This window comes from Pseudorca crassidens, chromosome 19 (genome assembly GCF_039906515.1).
Source record: "Pseudorca crassidens isolate mPseCra1 chromosome 19, mPseCra1.hap1, whole genome shotgun sequence".
NCBI classification, from domain to species: Eukaryota; Metazoa; Chordata; class Mammalia; order Artiodactyla; family Delphinidae; genus Pseudorca; species Pseudorca crassidens.
Window position 1 is genome coordinate 48,254,211 of NC_090314.1, and position 17,089 is coordinate 48,271,299.

General features: G+C 50.2%; 1 protein-coding gene across 15 annotated transcripts in view; it reads left to right on the top strand.

Annotated features, from left to right (window-relative positions):
- Positions 1 to 17,089, top strand: part of MAPT (microtubule associated protein tau) — a 102,475-nt gene that overhangs the window by 41,423 nt on the left and 43,963 nt on the right. For all 15 annotated transcript variants that reach the window (XM_067714443.1, XM_067714447.1, XM_067714448.1 and 12 more), the window contains exon 2: positions 15,224 to 15,343. In XM_067714443.1, the coding sequence (XP_067570544.1) occupies positions 15,241 to 15,343 (103 nt within the window). In that variant the 5' untranslated portion in view covers positions 15,224 to 15,240. The remainder of the gene's footprint in view (positions 1 to 15,223; positions 15,344 to 17,089) is intronic.

Sequence of the window (17,089 nt, forward strand, 5' to 3'; positions counted from 1 at the left end):
TCTCTAAATCCCTTTTCGGAACAAGCTAGATATAAATACATGAACAATTACAGCACCCCAATGTGTTTAGACTTTTCACTGGATCTTAGGGAATCACACTTGTGATAGGCAAGGGTTTGTGACACCAGAGTGCTATGTCCAGGTGTCCCTGGCTCTCTGCGTTAAATGTGCACCTGAAAGGCTGCATGTCAGCTGTTAGTGAACCCCATCTCTTTGCGTCATGACTCCTCCCACTGTGTGAAGCCTCCCCATCCGGGAACCATCACTGGCTCCATAGGGCTTCCCCCACTACCCCCATCAGGCACCTCTGGTGGTGTTCCTCCAGCCCCAGGTTAAGAATGCCCCCCACACATTGTCCCCCTAAGCGGCCTCTGTCTTCATGGTTGATCACAGATGTAGTTGAACACAACACACTGACGCCTAGAATCAGTATTAAGCCTCTTGGTCACCTTGACCCGTCAGCCATGCCGGTGCCTACAGGCAGCCCACGATTTGTGAACAAAAGGAGCAGCACACTGTGGACAAATCCTTGACTTTGTTACAGGGTGTTTTGTTTTGCCAAAAGCGGAACGTATTTATTACTTTTTGTCAGATTATAAGCACATGTTTAGAAAACAGTATGATAAAACAAAAATGTACACAACAACAAGAGAAAGTCTCCCTAATTCCACTTCCCTTCCCAGATCACATGTCCTTTACAATATCTTTTTTTTTTTTTTAAGTTTATTTTTGGCTGCGTTGGGTCTTCGTTGCTGCGCGTGGGCTTTCTCTAGTTGTGGCGAGCGGGGGCTGCTCTTCATTGTGGTGCACGGGCTTCTCGTTGCAGTGGCTTCTCTTGTTGTGGAGCACGGGCTCTAGGTACACAGGCTTTAGTAGTTGTAGCTCACGAGCTCTAGAGCGCAGGCTCCAGTAGTTGTGGCGCACGGGCTCAGTAGCTGTAGCTCGTGGACTGTAGAGCGCAGGCTCAGTAGTTGTGGCGCATGGGCTGAGTTGTTCCACAGCATGTGGAATCTTCCCGGACCAGGGCTCGAACCCGTGTCCCCTGCATTGGCAGGCGGATTCCCAACCGCTGTGCCACCGGGGAAGCCCCCTTTGTGACTTCTTGTCTGCACATATGCATATATATGCTACTGTCTTGTTTATAAACATTCTGTGCGTGCACATTTCTAAAACTGCCTTTTTCCCTCGGTGATACAGGATGGAGCTCTCTCCATGCCAGTGTGTTCGCTTCTCCCCTGTCCTCCTCACAGAGGGGTCAGCTTCACACAGTGTGCTCCGGGACACGGTTTTGGCCCCGTCTCCAGGAGTCACGGGACCAGGGGATGACCTCACCGGGTACACCATCTGCCCTGCCTGGCCAGAGGCTGCATCGGGAGGGCCAAGGGGGCACCATGTGTCGTTGGATCCAACGTGGGGTGGGGCTCTGGGCCCTGAGAAGCTGTTTAGTCTGAAAATACGAACAGGACGCAGAAAGGTTTGGCTCAGATAATGGGTGATAGGTTGTCATGATGATAACCACAACGGGCACTTCGATCGCATTTACTGTATTAACTCGTCTAATCCCCACACCTTACAGACGAGGCAGCAGAGGCTCTGAGAGGTTGAGTGACTTACTCGAGGCCACCCCGCTAGTAAGTGGCGGATCTGGAGTGGAACCCAGACAGCCTGACCCCAGTGTGTTCTCCACGCCCCAGAAATGCACTGTCAGCTCCGCCCCTGATGCTGTGTGGGCACCTCTGTCAAGGGGGTAATTCAGGGACGGTGTGCCTGACCTGGGTGGCATTTCTCCCATGGGTTCAAAGGACACTATTTGTTTTCCGTCTTTCCCGCCGTGCTGAGTTCAGGTTGCTCATTACTGAGGGACATTGCTGATTAGAGACAGACTACGCCGTCCTCCTGTGCCCCACGTCCTTCAGGGTGTGTCCTCAGACTCAAAAAATAGAAATGAAAGCATCCTCCAAACTACCACCTTCCCTTCCTCGTTTCCTCTCCCCTCCACTTCTTCCTTGTTGTCCCAGCTAATGAAATGTTGTGGCAAAAAGAGCCAATTTCTGGTCATTGCACGTGGCCTCTCAGACTCCCGCCTCCTTCGCTGCCAAGACTGGTGCGGACGCTTCGTCTCTCCCCACCCCCCCGGCATCACCTTCTCCGCATCACCTCCCCTGTCTCCTCTGTGCTCCGGGTGCCAGTGCTGGGAGGGGTGGGGAGCAGAGACACCCCAGTTCTTCCCCGATGCTTACCTTCGCTCCGTCACTTCCGAGACCTTCCTGGAAGGACCCCCTCGTTTCTCCTCCTCTCCCTGGGCCGACCCGGAGCTGCCCCTCACGTCTCCATGCTCTGTCTCCCCCTCCTTCAGGGCAGAAGCACAAAGGCTCTTGTATCGGCCCCTGATTTTATCCCTTCAGGTTAGGCCTCCTCTTCCCCATCCTCAGATATCTTCTCCTTGCTCAGAACCCACGTGTCATAACAACAGTACCGAGTATCAGTCTAGAACATCGCAGTTCACTGAAGCACTCTCTCTCACATGCATTTTTCCAGTGACCCTCACAGCCACCCTGTGACACAGGTGTCCTCGTGCCCATGTTACAAATGAAGAATCTGTGATTCAGAGAGGGCAAGTGACTGGCCCAGCATCGACCAGCCAGTGAGTGGTCCCTCCTAAGCCTAGAACCCAGGGCTCTGGACTTCACACCACGTGTCCTTTCTACCCAAATCCATGGAGAGGTCTGAACCGGCCATAAGGTCCTCAGGAAGATTTGGAGCCAGTGCACCGAGGGCACAAGGAGTCCAGCCGTTCATGCAGCTAACAAGGCTGGACTTGGCGCGTTCCACGAGAGGCGCTAGGGCCGAGTGGCCTCGCAGGGTAGATGCAAACATGGCATCTCTGGATCAAGAGACCCTGCTTCATGGGAGAGACCCGGGTCCAAGGGGAAGTGAAGCAAGGGACCCTCCAGGCTCACCTTTGGGGGCAGGATGGAGGGTGCCTCCCCAGCCCCTGCTGTGAGGGTGAAGCCGTGCAGTGTTCTCAGAGGGCCTTAAGAGGGGGCAGCCTAAGTGCTAGTCGTCAGTGTCAGGAATGGCTCATGGAGAAGGAGGTGCTCCCGAGAACCCAGAATGGTCTTTGGCAAATGGCCCGAGGTGCCTCTGAGAGGCCTCAAGACCCTGACTGTGGGGGGCCCATTCAACATCGGGTACAGCCGTGTCCTCACGCCCCTGACATCATTCCGCCCAGCGTTCACTCCCAGCGACTTCCTAGCCCTAAGGTGAGCTTTCCAGGAAATCACTACCCGCCACACTCTGTCCCCCGCTCTGGCACTATCTCTAGGTCCACTTGATCCTCTCTGTGCCTCAGTCTCCCCAGCTGCAGAATGGAGCTAAGATGACCCGTGCATCTCACAGAGGTGCAGTTGGAATGGCTCCTCCTATATCAGGGCTTCAGAGTGGGGCTTCATGATTTGTCAGTGAAGGTCTCCAGAGACCCACCCTGTGTCCAGCTGGAGGCTGGGACTGCAGATTCAAAGCCACGCGTGCATCCTCCCTCAGCCGGGGCTACGGAGCATCAGTGCAAAAATGGGGATAATAAGATAATAACATTTCCTCCTTCACATAGGCCGTTGTGAGGACTAGATGAGGTGAAATGTGTAAATAGTGCCTGGCTACAGAAATATTTTTTCAGGGAAGATCATGGATGGCTAAAAAAAAGGGCGGGGTGGGGGGACTTTAAAAGTCCCCCTCCAGAGCTTTTTAAGTGCTCCATTTGCTGCCTGTTAGAGCTAGAGGGCAGAGAGATAACAGCAAATCTAGACATTGTAGCCATTGACGATCAACCAGAAATTAATATAAAGCTTATTAATATCAGTATATTTATTACACAAATAAAGTAGACTACAGAACAGCTGGTACGATACGGTCTCATTTGGGGGAAATTATATGTGTGCCGAGGCGAGGTGTTTGCACAGAAGCTCCCTAGAATGTTAACAGTGGTGATTGTGCTTTCCTCTTTCACACTTTTGTATTTAACTTTTTAATAATGACTATGAATCACTTTTATAAAACAATAAATTCTCTCTCTCTCTCTCTCTCCCTCTCTCTCTCAGGATTAAGAGTGGCTTGCCCTAGAAAAAAAAAAAAGCAATTTTTTGCTGTGGTTTTCCCAGCTTTGACATCAAAAGAGACTGCTTTTTATCCATTTGGTGCTCTGAGTTGAGGGGATTCATCTCAGATACAGTTAAGTGGTCACCAGGGCCACTGGCAGTCCCTGAACGGGACAGAGGCTCAGCAACCTGCCGCCACCCCCCGTAGGGGTGTCACATGGCAGTGCTGTCCTCGTTGAAGGCTAACTGATCAGAAAGGGGGTTGGAGGGAAAACTACTGCAGTTCTGAAAACAAAGGCCACCCAAGCACGCCGTATCATCCTAACAGATGCTACAGCACTGTTTGACTATACCAGCAGTTACAAAGGAGGTCAAAAAAATAAAACAGAATCCTTGAGCTTAAAACCAGAATTGTCCTCTCCGACACAGTCTGTGGATTTTCTTGGTGGTGGACGTCAGCCGGCTGACATCAGCCATGACACATGGTGTGTGCACAGCAACACCACCTCCCCCCAGAAAGCGGCCTTCATTCATGCTTTCATACAACTGTTGATTGTTCTCTTTGGATTGAGGCCCGGGATTATTCCAGTTTCTTCTCACCAACCTAAGTCTTTCCTCTCTGTGGGCTCCTTTATCTTCTCTGCACTTAATTTGGCAGTTCTGCCTGAAATCCGGGTATTATCATTATTATTGTTCAGATTCGGTTCTAGAACATTCTCTGGTACCCTGTGATAGGATGTGAGCACAAGCTCACACTTTAGAGTTCCTCTGAGGTTTGCCAGGCCGTCTTCCCTCCAGCAAGTCTTCCTGAGAACTTCCCCGTGGTGTCTGGGTGCTGGGTGCCACCTGCCTGTCGGGGGCAGGAGAGAAGAGGGGCAACACAAAAGGAGACTAGCTGTGAGGGAAGTGCATCTGAAGCAGCAGAGTTGCCACGCGCCAGCCCAGAGTTCTCTTGAACCCTGGAGGCTCTTCCTCTTTCTTTAGGTACAGCTGGCTCCCCGCTTCATAAGTATAGGGATTTCCTAACGACCTTGGGCCCAGACTTCACCTCCGCCAAGGAGACTACTATGCCTGCCCTTTCACTAATCTTTGTATCTTAAAGTACAACAGTTGAACCGTAAGCATTAAAGAATAGACTGTAAATACAAAGAGAAAGTTGTCAAAGGAAATGAAAGCTTTCACTCAGTTGAGTGGGTCCTTATGTTCCTGAAATGGGTGATCTCAGTCACTGCTTGATTTAATCACTGTGTCAGTCGGCCTCACAAGGTCAGATTCTGGTGCCAGGCTGCTTAGGCTTTGAGCCCTGACTCCATTACATGTTTACTGTGTGACCTTGGGCAAGTTACTCGACCTCTCTGTGCCTCGGTTTCCCCCTCTGTAGAAGTCGACATAATAATAGGGGCAGTTGTGTTGATTAAATGAGTCAATACCTGGAAATGCTTGAAACGTGGCTCCTGTCATGAGGAATCCTGTTTTCCACCTGAACGCACTGGCAAATTCATGATGGTGCAGAAAAGGGACCAGAGCAAAGGAAAGATGGGATGTGGGAGCCAAAAATAACCTTGGAGATCAAAGTTCATTTTAAGGTTATTTTTTTAGATTTCTCTCTACTTGATCTTCAGCTGAGAGATCCATTTAGGGTGTTTGTTTTTTTAATAACAGCTTTATTGAGATATGTCACATGCCATAAAATCCACCCTTTGAAGTGTACAATTCAGTGATTTAAGTATAGTCACAAAGTTGTGCAATATCACCACTCTCTAATTCCAGTTGAGTTTTTAACCTGAGGGAGTTTTAAGGGCCAGCGTCCTTTTTTTGGACGGAGCCACCTGTTCTGGTGGCGGTGATTCCGCTGAGTCACGGCAGCGGCCCCGGGAGCCTGCAGTGCTGCCTGGGGGAGAAGCTGTCCGGTGGCTGGGCTGCAGCGAGCGGGCACCGCGCCCTGGCATGTGCTGCCCCCTAGCGAGGGCTGCAGCTCCGCCCTAAACAGCCCACCCGGCGCCTTCAGGGAGGGGGCTCTAGGATACAAAAAGCTCCTCCCGGGCTTGGACTGCACAGGAAGCGCGTCCTGCTTGGAGCCTGGTAAGCCAGGGTGCGGGACCAGCCCCTGACACGGGCTTTCTTCTTACCTCCTCGGCTCTAATTCCATCCAGCCGAGACAGGGTCATTTCTCTGGGTCCTGGAGAGGAGAAAAGGGCTATGTTTTTAAACTCTCTGTTGGGAAGGCACTGATATGATACAATATCCGAAAGATGGGTTTTAGCATCAAAAGATCAGAGTTCACATCCTGCTCTGCCTCTTACTAGCTGTGTGACACTCAGCAGGTTCCTGAACCTCTCTGAGCCTGTTTCCTCATCTACAAAGTGAGGATAATTCCTCTCTTGGGGCTGTTGTATTACAGAGATTTGCTTTCTCTCTCTGAAGCCCCTGAGACTGGCTAATAGTCACGACTCAAATAAACAGATGCTGTTAATATTCCCAAACTGCCCAAAATGGTGTCCACTGTTGTCCTGGCTTACCTGAGGAGCTTTCTAGAATCAAGATGCATTGCTGTAAGAAAATTAAAAGGAATAGGAAGGGTGGCAGTAGGTGTAGGAAGGCTATTTGGTCTTCATCTCCTTCAGGTAGAGACTGCCCCAGGTCAGCTGAAACCCTCAGACACCCTGGAGAACCGGGCAGGAGCAAAAGCCTGGGTGGGGAAGCAGACAGAGGCATCAGAACTGCTGGGAATCTGTGTTCCAGAGGGGAGTCAGGCCCCAGGCTGCCTTGCTGGCCTTGGGCAAGTCATTTAGGCCCTTGGGGCCCTTTACCTGGCTGGGATTTGCATCCTGCCCACGTCATAGGTTTGTGGTGAGCCTATATGTTCTGTCATGGGAAAGTGTCCAGGAAAATGGCAGACGTGCTTCAAATAGTGAGCAGGGTTCCCTGATGATGCCCCAGACGTCACCTCTGGGCTGGGCTAGGTTCCTGGGCTTCCCTCATCCACCTCTGGGTGCCTCAGAGGGCAGCCTGAGATGATCAGAAACAAAGCTGACTCTTCAGGTAAGACACACAGAGCAGGTGAACTCTACCAGGCAGAAAATTTATCCACCTTGCAGCCTGGGAAGACCCTCTTCTTCCGGAGCAAAAGGGACCCGGGGTCTCACTTGCACATCCCTGGGCCCCTGAGGGTCTGGAGGGGCCGGGGGCCCAGCCTTGGCAAAATGAGGAAGAAGTTGAAGGTTGTCTGAGGGTCCCTGCCATTCTTCTCTTCCATCATCCTACCCCTTCCTGCCCTCACCTTTCCTCCCCCTCCACCCCGATTTCAGCATTATCAGACAAACATCACAGTAAAAAATTCCAGGGCTTCCCTGGTGGCGCAGTGGTTGAGAGTCCGCCTGCCGATGCAGGGGACATGGGTTCGTGCCCCGGTCCGGGAAGATCCCACATGCCGCAGAGCGGCTGGGCCCGTGAGCCATGGCCGCTGAGCCTGCGCGTCCGGAGCCTGTGCTCCACAACGGGAGAGGCCGCAGCAGTGAGAGGCCCGCGTACCGCCAAAAAAAAAAAAAATTCCATATTATCTTGTTTCCAAACTTAAAAGACTGTGGGTAATCATCAATGGATACATGGATAAACAAAATGTGGTGTGTCCATACAATGAAATATCGTTCCAGGAGCGAAGTCCTGACACGTGCTGCAACATGGGTGAATCTTGAAAACATTACACGAAGCGAAAGAAGCAAGACGCGAAAGCCCAGTGTTAGATAATTCCATTTATTTGAAATCTCCGAAATCGGTAAATCCATAGAGACAGAAAGGAGATTCGTGGTTGGCAGGGCGTGGGGGGAGGAGTGGGGAGAAACTGCTTCATGGGCACAGGGTCTCTCTCAGGGGTGATGAAAATGTTTTGGAACTAGACAGAGGCGATGGCGGTTCACTTTAAAACGGCCACTTGGGTGCTGTGTGGATTTTACCTCCATCAGGAAAGTAAGTAGAAAAGACTGGGTTGCAGCAGCCGCGGTTTGATTCAGGGGGTTCCTCCCTCCCTGTGCCTTCACCCCCTTCCCCTCTCCTGCCTTCTCTTTTATCCTCTCATCACCTGCGCTGTCCTCTTTTTTCCTCTGTCTCCCTCTCAGCCCCGCACACACTTTTCTCCCTTTCCCTGGCTTGCCCCCCCCCACAAGCCATTGGCAAGGCAGCATTGGGTCTGGGGGTGTGATCTTGTAGGACCAGGCACTGTCCTACAACTTAACAAGCCCCTTCCCCTCAATTTCCCAGCTACCAAATGACAAGGACAGACTCCAGGACCCTCTGGTTCTCATTTTCTCTTGTCAGGAGGCAGTGCTTTTCCAAGGGTCCCTAAAGAGTGACCCGTTTTCGTTTCCAGGTTTAACTCAACTTTTGTGCTCCTCCTCAAATTTCTTCCTTACCTCACTCCCCACTGCCTGTAGGTCACTGCCTGGGAAAATGGGAGGTAGGAAATCAGAGAGATTGAAAAAGAGATTTGTTGATTTAGAAGAATAAGAAGGCAAAGCATGGCCTTAGGACAGTAGCTCCTGGCGTGTTTATTTTCCTGTCTGTGTGTCTCTCTTAGGCTACAGGGATCCGTGGGGTGATATAACCACGTCTAGTCTGGACTGTGTACCCACCTCAGGGCTACGCTTGTTTTTGTGTTTTCAGTCTGCTGTCTTTGCATGAAAGTCCTAGGGCTGGGACGTACGGCTGTGCTGTCTGTCAGTTGCTTTACATGTTCTTTGCCCAGTTCTTCCAGAGAAATCATCCTGCCCTTGGCTCTCGTAGAGGAAGACCACAGGGGTCAGAGAAGGAGGCAGGGCTGAGCTTTCAGACCCTTGGCTGGGATGGCAGGGCCCCCTGCCTCTCAGCCAGGCCTGGGCTAGAGACTCCTGCTGCCCTGTGACCAATCTTCCCAGGGCTCTGAGCTGGAGGACACAGGCCTAATCGATCCGCTTAAAGTAAAATGTTGGAGCAGGAAGGGAGCTCAGGGGTCACTGGGTGACATGAAGGAGGTTGAGAGAAGTGACTTAGTCACAGCTTTGGGGTGTGAGTCCTGGACACTGCTGCTTCCACACCCCAGATCTGTGCCCCAATGGAAAATTGGAGAACATTTGATGGTCCTGGATGGAAGGACTGGCAGTGAGGGCAGCTGAGTGCCCCGTGAGGACACAAGCTTTGCATCCTGGAGTCGCCTCTTCCTGGGTATGTGACCTGGGCAGAGTACCTCCCAGATTCCTCATCTGCCTGTAAGTGACCCAGACAGGTCCAACCCGACGGGACTTGCGTTCTCGTGCGCAGTATTTGTCCTAAGACTGAGAAGAAGAACTACTTCATTTTACTCTCCGAGCGCATCTCCTCTGGGTTCTATTTTCTGCTTACGTCGAGTAGCCTCTCAGAGATGCTCCAGAGATGACCTGTAGGTACCAAAACATTAGCACGGGGCAAGTGGCCCAGCCCAGATGAGTTGGAGAGACAGCACTGGTGGCCTCATTGAATCAGGAGGTCCATGAACCTAAGGCCATTTGCTGGGGTCAGTGGGAGGGGCGGGGTGGGGGGGTGCCTCCCTGCTTAGAGAGTTCTTCCCATGCATTCCTCTTTTTACCCTAAAGGAAAATAGTGGCACCTGAGATGCACACGGTTTATTCATTTTGCATAGTGAATAGTAGCCTATGTTTTAAAGGATGATTTAATTTCTCCAGAGGCCCCTGTAATTTGTTCAGCTTCCTATTAGTGCTTCTGACTTTCTCCAGCCATGCAGGGGTGGTGCTGGTGGTAGGGAAGTGGGGGGATCATTAGAACCTGGGACAGAGAGACCCATTGCCTTGCCTTTTGCTCTGTGGCACTGTGCGAGGTGGCCTGGCAGCCGAAGGGCTTATGCCACGGATGCTGTCTCCAGTCCCTAGAACAGTGCGGCACTGCCCCAGGCCCCAGAATGACCCTTAGTTCTCCTGCTCCTGACTTGAAACTTCTGGAAACTTCTGGAAGGATACCAAAATGTACAATGATTCTTGCTAAGACTTAATTACAGATTCTTTTTTTTTTTTTGACTATTGAGAGAGGAGAAGGAATACTGGAAAAGCCAAAAGCAGGAGTCTGTAAACTGTGGCCGATGGGCCAAATCTGGTGTTAGCTACGAATGGTTTACATTTTCAAATGGTGGAAAAAAACAAAAACAAAAGAAAAATATTTCATGACACATAAGATTATATGCAACTCAAATTTCAGCGTCTGTAAAAAAAGTTTAACTGGGACCCAGCCGTGCTCATTCATTTACGGATCTATCATCAATGCTTGCTTCCCTGCCGCAGCAGCAGAGGTGAGTCGTTGTAACAGAAGGCACAGCCCCCAAAGCCTAAAATATTTACTATCTGGCCCTTTACAGAAACAAATTGCTGACCCTTGACCTGAAATTAAAGTGGAAAACTGTTTCATTGTAGATCTGTTTTAAAAAAAATCCATAAAAAATTTAAAATTATAATGGAAATCAAGAGGGAGAGCAGAATCTGCTTCCTAGAACTTATTAACTCAAATCAATCACCAGTTGGTAAAATGCAGTGGGGGAGATTCTTCTTTTTTTTATTTTTTTTGCGGTACGCGGGCCTCTCACTGCTGTGGCCTCTCCCGTTGCGGAGCACAGGCTCCGGACGCGCAGGCTCAGCGGCCATGGCTCACGGGCCCAGCCGCTCCGCGGCATGTGGGATCTTCCCGGACCGGGGCACGAACCCGTGTCCCCTGCATCGGCAGGCGGACTCCCAACCACTGCGCCACTAGGGAAGCCCGAGATTCTTCTTTTGAGCAGGGATCTTTTAAAGACAGAACCCACCCTTGTTGACCAGCTGCCTTGGACCCTGATGCTGTTCCCTTTGACTGTGCTACCGCCTCCCATTTTCCCAGCCTTGCAAGCCCTCACCTCTAGTGTAATTCTGGATTCTGAGCTCTCCCTCTGACCCCAGCCCAGTTTTAAAGCCCAGTCTAATGTTATCTAAAGTACACTTCTTGGGTCTGTCCCTTCCTTTCCATGGCCTCTGCCCCCGCTCTGGTTCTGGCTTTTTTGCTGTATACCTGGATCAGTGCAGTCACCTCCCTGCCAACAGTCCTTTCTTACCCATCCAATTGGCCCTGCCGACTGCTGCTAAAGTGACCTTAGAGCACTTCTTTGATGCCGCCCTGCTCATGCCTGTGAACAAAGTCCAAACTGGCTACCTTGCCCACCTCCAGACTTTGAGTGAGAAGCAGCCACCGTGTCACGTGTCACGTGGTTCACCCCATCTGCCCCCAACATGGTGGTCGTGCAGATGGGCAGGGAAGAGACCAGGGCGTGCGGAATCTTTTTAGTTGTGGCATGCGGGATCTTTAGTTGCCGCATGCATGCAGGATCTAGTTCCCTGACCAGGGATCGAACGTGGGTCCTCACAAGTCACTGAGAGATTTTCTGCTAAGGGATCTCATCTCTGATAAACAGAAGGCTAGAAAATGGTTCTCCCATTCATTCCCCAGAGACCTTGAGGGGAACCCGTTGCCTCTGTGCCAGTGTTAGAGCTCCAGCCATAATCATCTCAACTGTGGAAACCCAGAGCCCTTATTATTATATCATCAACACGATGAAGGGGAGGGTCCCACTCACAAAGGCAACGCCAAGGATGAGGAGACATCAAGAGTGGCTGCAGCAAGATTAGAAAAGATAAGAAAAAAAGAGACAAAAAAATCAAATAAAAATTAATTAAATTAAATTAATTAATTTAATTTATTTATAATTAATTAAATTAATTAATAAATTAAATTAATTAATTTAAAAAAAAAGAGTGGCCTCAGCAACATGCAGGACTACATCTTTCCTTCCACCCCAAGAGATTTAGAAACAAGAATAAATGGGAAAACATACCTTGCTCTTGGGTGGGGACACTAAATATTGTGAAGATAGCAACTTTTGTCGTTTTGGCTCGTCATGCAGTTCTAGCCAAAATCCCAATGGAATTTTGAGAATTTGAGGAAAAAGTGTTCTGAAGAGCATCTGGTAGAGAAAATGTGCAAGAAGATCAAACAGTTTTGAAAAAAGAAGATGAGAGTGTCTAAGCCCACCTAGAGAATAAGGCTGGAGATCCAACACTTAAATCGGGAGGCTCTAGCACCAAAATGGACAGGCGAATGGAGCAGAATAGATGGTTCACTCACCTGGGGAAAGAGGGAAGACCGTCCTATGAATAGGGCAGAGCCCATTGGTTTAGCTGTTGTATCTGGGAGAAAATTTTTTAGATTCCCACCTCATATCATACACTTAAATAAGTTCTAGATGAATTAATAAATTTAATACAAAGAATTAGATCACTAAAGACACAGTAGAAAATATTTATGATCTTTACGGACTATAGAGCAGCGGAATAAATCACAAAGGAAAATAGACTTGACTGTAGAAAAAGTAAAACCCGTCAGTAGAAGCCATCAGAAACCAAAACAGGGACCTAGTGGTTACGATTCGGGCTTTCACTGCCATGGCCCAGGTTCAATCCCTGGCTGGGGAACTGAGATCCCACAAGCTGTGCGGTGTGACCAAAAGAAAAAAAAAAAAAGAAAGAAACCAAAGTAAAAGGAGACGCTATTAGCCACAAATATGATAAAGGGTTCATGTCACTCATAGATTAAGAACTCATTCAGATCATTACAGTGGTCGCTGAGGCATGACAGAGAAGCAAAGGATGTAAAGGGGCATCTTATAAAAGAAGCCAGGGCAGCAGATTTTTACTTTTACACTTCCATCCACCGCGTTCCAAATGGGAAAACTTAGTCCTTGAAAGGAATTGATCAAATCTACAAAACAAAACCACGGGGCTCATTACACTTCTTAGTGTTCACGAAAACCTTAGCTGCAGGTTGAACAGGACGGCCTGATCTGTCTGATCTGGCTCACCCGGGCCGGGTGTAGTGTCTCCAGCCAGTTTGGGAGGCTTGCGCTTCTGGGAGGATTCCACCGCGCTCGGGTGGGGCTCCCGGTGAGTCAGCAGGTGAGGTGACTCATGGACCCATCCCGGGCACGTGCACGAGCAGCTGGGCAGTGACCAGGGATGTCCTGAGAGAGGCGTCACCAGGAAGCAGCGAGGGAGGCGTTACTTCATAGAGTTGGGTGGGGAGCAGTAGTTGACGCCTTTGGTAATGAAACTTGTTCCTCTTAGCACAGGGGTTCTTGTTTTGGGGCTTTCTAAGGGAAACAGACCATCAGTGTATCTCAGGGTAGAGAATATCACCATAGAGAATATCACCACCAAATCCTAAGTCTTGAAGGATGAATGGGGCTTTGATCTTCCCAGGAAAGTCCTGCTCATCCTTGGGGAGATATCAAAGGTTTGGAAATGATCAGCCTCAGATGCCCCTCCCAAGAGCTCTCTGAGAGACAAGGGCCTTGGTCAGAGTGAAAAGTAGCTGTCTAGGAGCGCCCAGACCACCCACCCTCTGCCTAACCCAGAGGAGGGCTCACTGACTCATTCTTAGAACCATGCTAAGTCCTCGCAGCTTCTTATCCTACATCGTGGGTGGAGAAGAGAGCTCAGACACCCACACCAGCGTGTCTGCCTAGAAAGGAGAGAAATGGAGCTGGACCTGAGTATGCCAGTGGCCAGCTGGTATAAACACAGTGCCACTAGGGCTTCCCTGGTGGCGCAGTGGTTGAGAGTCTGCCTGCCGATGCAGGGGACATGGGTTCGTGCCCCGGTCCGGGAAGATCCCACATGCCGCGGAGCGGCTGGGCCCATGAGCCATGGCCCCTGAGCCTGCACGTCCGGAGCCTGTGCTCCGCAACGGGAGGGGCCACAACAGTGAGAGGCCCACGTACCGCAAGAAAAAAACAACAAAAAAAAACAAAAACACAGTGCCAGAGGCTGGCTGTCTCTCCACACCTTTGTCAGTCTGGGAAGTATTAGGTGGAGTGTCTGCCCCAGGTGGACCCTCCGACCCTGTAGCCCACCATTTATTTATTTATTTATTTTAAAGTTTTTTAAAAACTTTTTTAAAAGTTTAAAGGGAGGAAGTAGAAGCAGCTAGAACAGGGGAGTTTCAAAGATAAGAAAAAATATAAAGTAGAAAATAAATAATATGAGATAACTAGATCATTTAAAAGGAAGATATCAAAGTAAAATACAAGAGATTCAAATTACAGAGATAAAAACGTAAAACATGGAATAATCCAAAGTGACGTGAATGAACCACAGCAAAATGACACACTCAGAAGTTCAGAAATTCAAAGTTATTTTTAAGATAAAGAATTAAACATTCTCAGTAAGGAAGAGGGCAGAGTAGGATTAAATGATCGTTTCTAGTGGGCTTTGTTGAGCTGAAGCCACCTCTCAGCTGGGGCTTTTGGGGGAGGGGAGTGCACGCTGCTCTTCGGCCCCAAATTCATGCCCCCGCACTGTGCCCTGTTAAGGACTTAGCCTGGCCCTCAGAATGCACACCCAAGGGTCCTGGTGGGAACCAGTGAGGTGAGTGAGAGCCCGTCCCTGACCCCGGGGGGCCACCTGACTCAGAGCTGGGGAGTCGGGACACCCAGGTCGAGTTGGTTCCATGGCCACAACTACTGAGCCCACAACTACTGAGCCCACGTGCCACAACTACTGAAGCCTGCGCGCCTAGAGCCCGTGCTCCGTAACGGGAGAGGCTACCGCAACGAGAAGCCCGGGCACTGCAGCAAAGAGTAGCCCCCGCTTGCCGCAACTAGACAAAACCCGCACACAGCAACGAAGACCCAATGCAACCAAAAATAAAAATAAATAAATATATAAAATAAAAAAGAATGTTTAAACCCCATCGAACTACCAGTCAGCAGCATTTACTTTTTAATGAAGTGGAAAGAGCAGTGAGCATAGTAACAAGTTGGGCCTGCTGAACCTGCCCACCTGATGGTTTTGGACATGAACTGATGTGATGCTGGTGAATTGAAAGTGCACATACAAGTAAATAACACTTTGGCGATACGCCCCGCGGATGAGGTTGGGCATCTGGTTGTTGGGGAGGAGAGAGGGGAGGTGGAAATCTGCCTGCTGTGAACTGGGGAGGTGGCACCTCTCTCTCCCTGCCCCCTACCCCACCCCCAAGCACTTAGCCTCAGCACAGCATCCCAGCCCTCACCTCCCATCTTCATTCCCCAGGTGGGCTTTGAACCAGGATGGCTGAACCCCGCCAGGAGTTCAACGTGATGGAAGATCATGCTCAGGGGGACTACACCCTGCTGCAAGACCACGAGGGTGACGTGGAGCACGGCCTGAAAGGTTAGTGCACGGCCCTGCGTAACGGGCCCAGGCGCTGCGGGGATCGCGGCCGACCCGATGGCTCTGGAAAGGGCTGGCAGGAAAAGTTCGCATCCTGAGTTTTAAATACTTTATTGTGTTAGATTGTCAATGGGCTTGAAACCTCATTAATTTGAGCGAGCCAACAGAACTCAAAATGTGAGCTATTTGAAAATCTGCCTTTTGCAAAGGAGAGTTTGCCACATACATGGATATAGTATGATAAAGATTGCCGGAGGCTTGTTGGTCTAATTAATACAAGGGTGCTCTGTTGAGTCTTTAACCAAACCCATTACCCTATAAATCAGCAGGGTTTATTGGCATGCAGAATACATGACTTTATACATTATTTTTTTCTCTTCCTTAATAGGCCTGTCTGGCCCCTTTTGGCCAGAGTTGGTTAGCTCTGGGTTTCTTACTGTCCCTGTTATACCTTAATAAACCACGTCAACCTCTAAAGGTTCTATAGTACAGTCTTTTGGCCCAGTTGGCTTGGCCTCCTCTCTCCCCTTCACTGCACTGTCTGACCACCGAGATCGGGGAGCCCCGTGGAGCACACAGAGCCCTCTCTCTGGCTCCGAACGCTAGTCCCTCCATCGCTGATGGGAGCACCAGAGGACCTGTAGGGCACTGGGTTGTACTATAAGGAACCCTCTCCCCACAGTGTCACTGGTGGCCAGTGCCCCCTGGAGCAGCCGACCGTGCAGCCCCGGGATAAGAAAGACTAGGTCCCTGTCTTCTAGACCCATTTCTAAGGAGACGAAATGGCAGTCTACTTTTCTCTTTTAATACTAAAATAACAAGCCTGGGGTGTGCAGTGTTGATGGCAGTGGTAGAGCTCCAAGGTGGGAAGGGAACTCTTCTGGGTACATCTATCTGGGAAGGTTCCCTGGAAGAGGCGGTGTTACCAGAAGGAGGCCTGAGTTGGGGGAGCACATGGAGAAAACATCCCTACCTTGGAGACGCTTCAGGACTCGTTGGGGGGCCTTGTTTCAAAGGCTGATTTCTCTGTACCTGTTTAAGCAGAGAACACATTAGGAGGCAGAGCTTGGGAATCAGACAAGTGGGCTCCACGGTGGGGGAGGTGAGGGAGGAAATGGGCTGTCCCCGGAGCTCAGAGGCCACCCTCTGGCCTTCTTGGGGGCACACCCAGCCCGAAGCTCTGGGTGAGGGGAAATGTCTGCTCCCATCCGGCTCAACCCAACCCTCCTTAGGCACCAATGGTGGCAAGAAACGTGCATCTGACATCTCCCAGGCCACGGCCTGGCTCCAGCCAGAGCTGCTAATTTTCAACTCCCCAAGGGGTTGGAATGGCAGCTGGGCCCTAAGAGCTCCCTCATCTGAGGACCTGAGCCCACCATCCCTCCACATGAGAGTTCTGCCTCAGTATCAGTATCACTGCTTTCACTTTCAAGTGTCCCTATTTGGGTGGCAAAGTATGTGGCTACCCTACTTATAATGGGACTTCCTTAAAATGACGATTCAGGTGACCTCCCTGGTGGTCCAGCGGTTGAGACTTTGTCTTCCAAGGCAGGGGGTGTGGGTTTGATCCCTGCTTGGGGAGCTAAGATCCCACATGCCATGTGGCCAGAAAACCTAAACATAAAATCAACAGAAGCAATATTGTAACACATTCAATAGAGACTGTGAAAATGGTCCACATCAAAAAAAATCTTAAAAAAAAAAAAGATAATTCAGGCATTTTTGTAGGACTCTACAAAAGTTCGC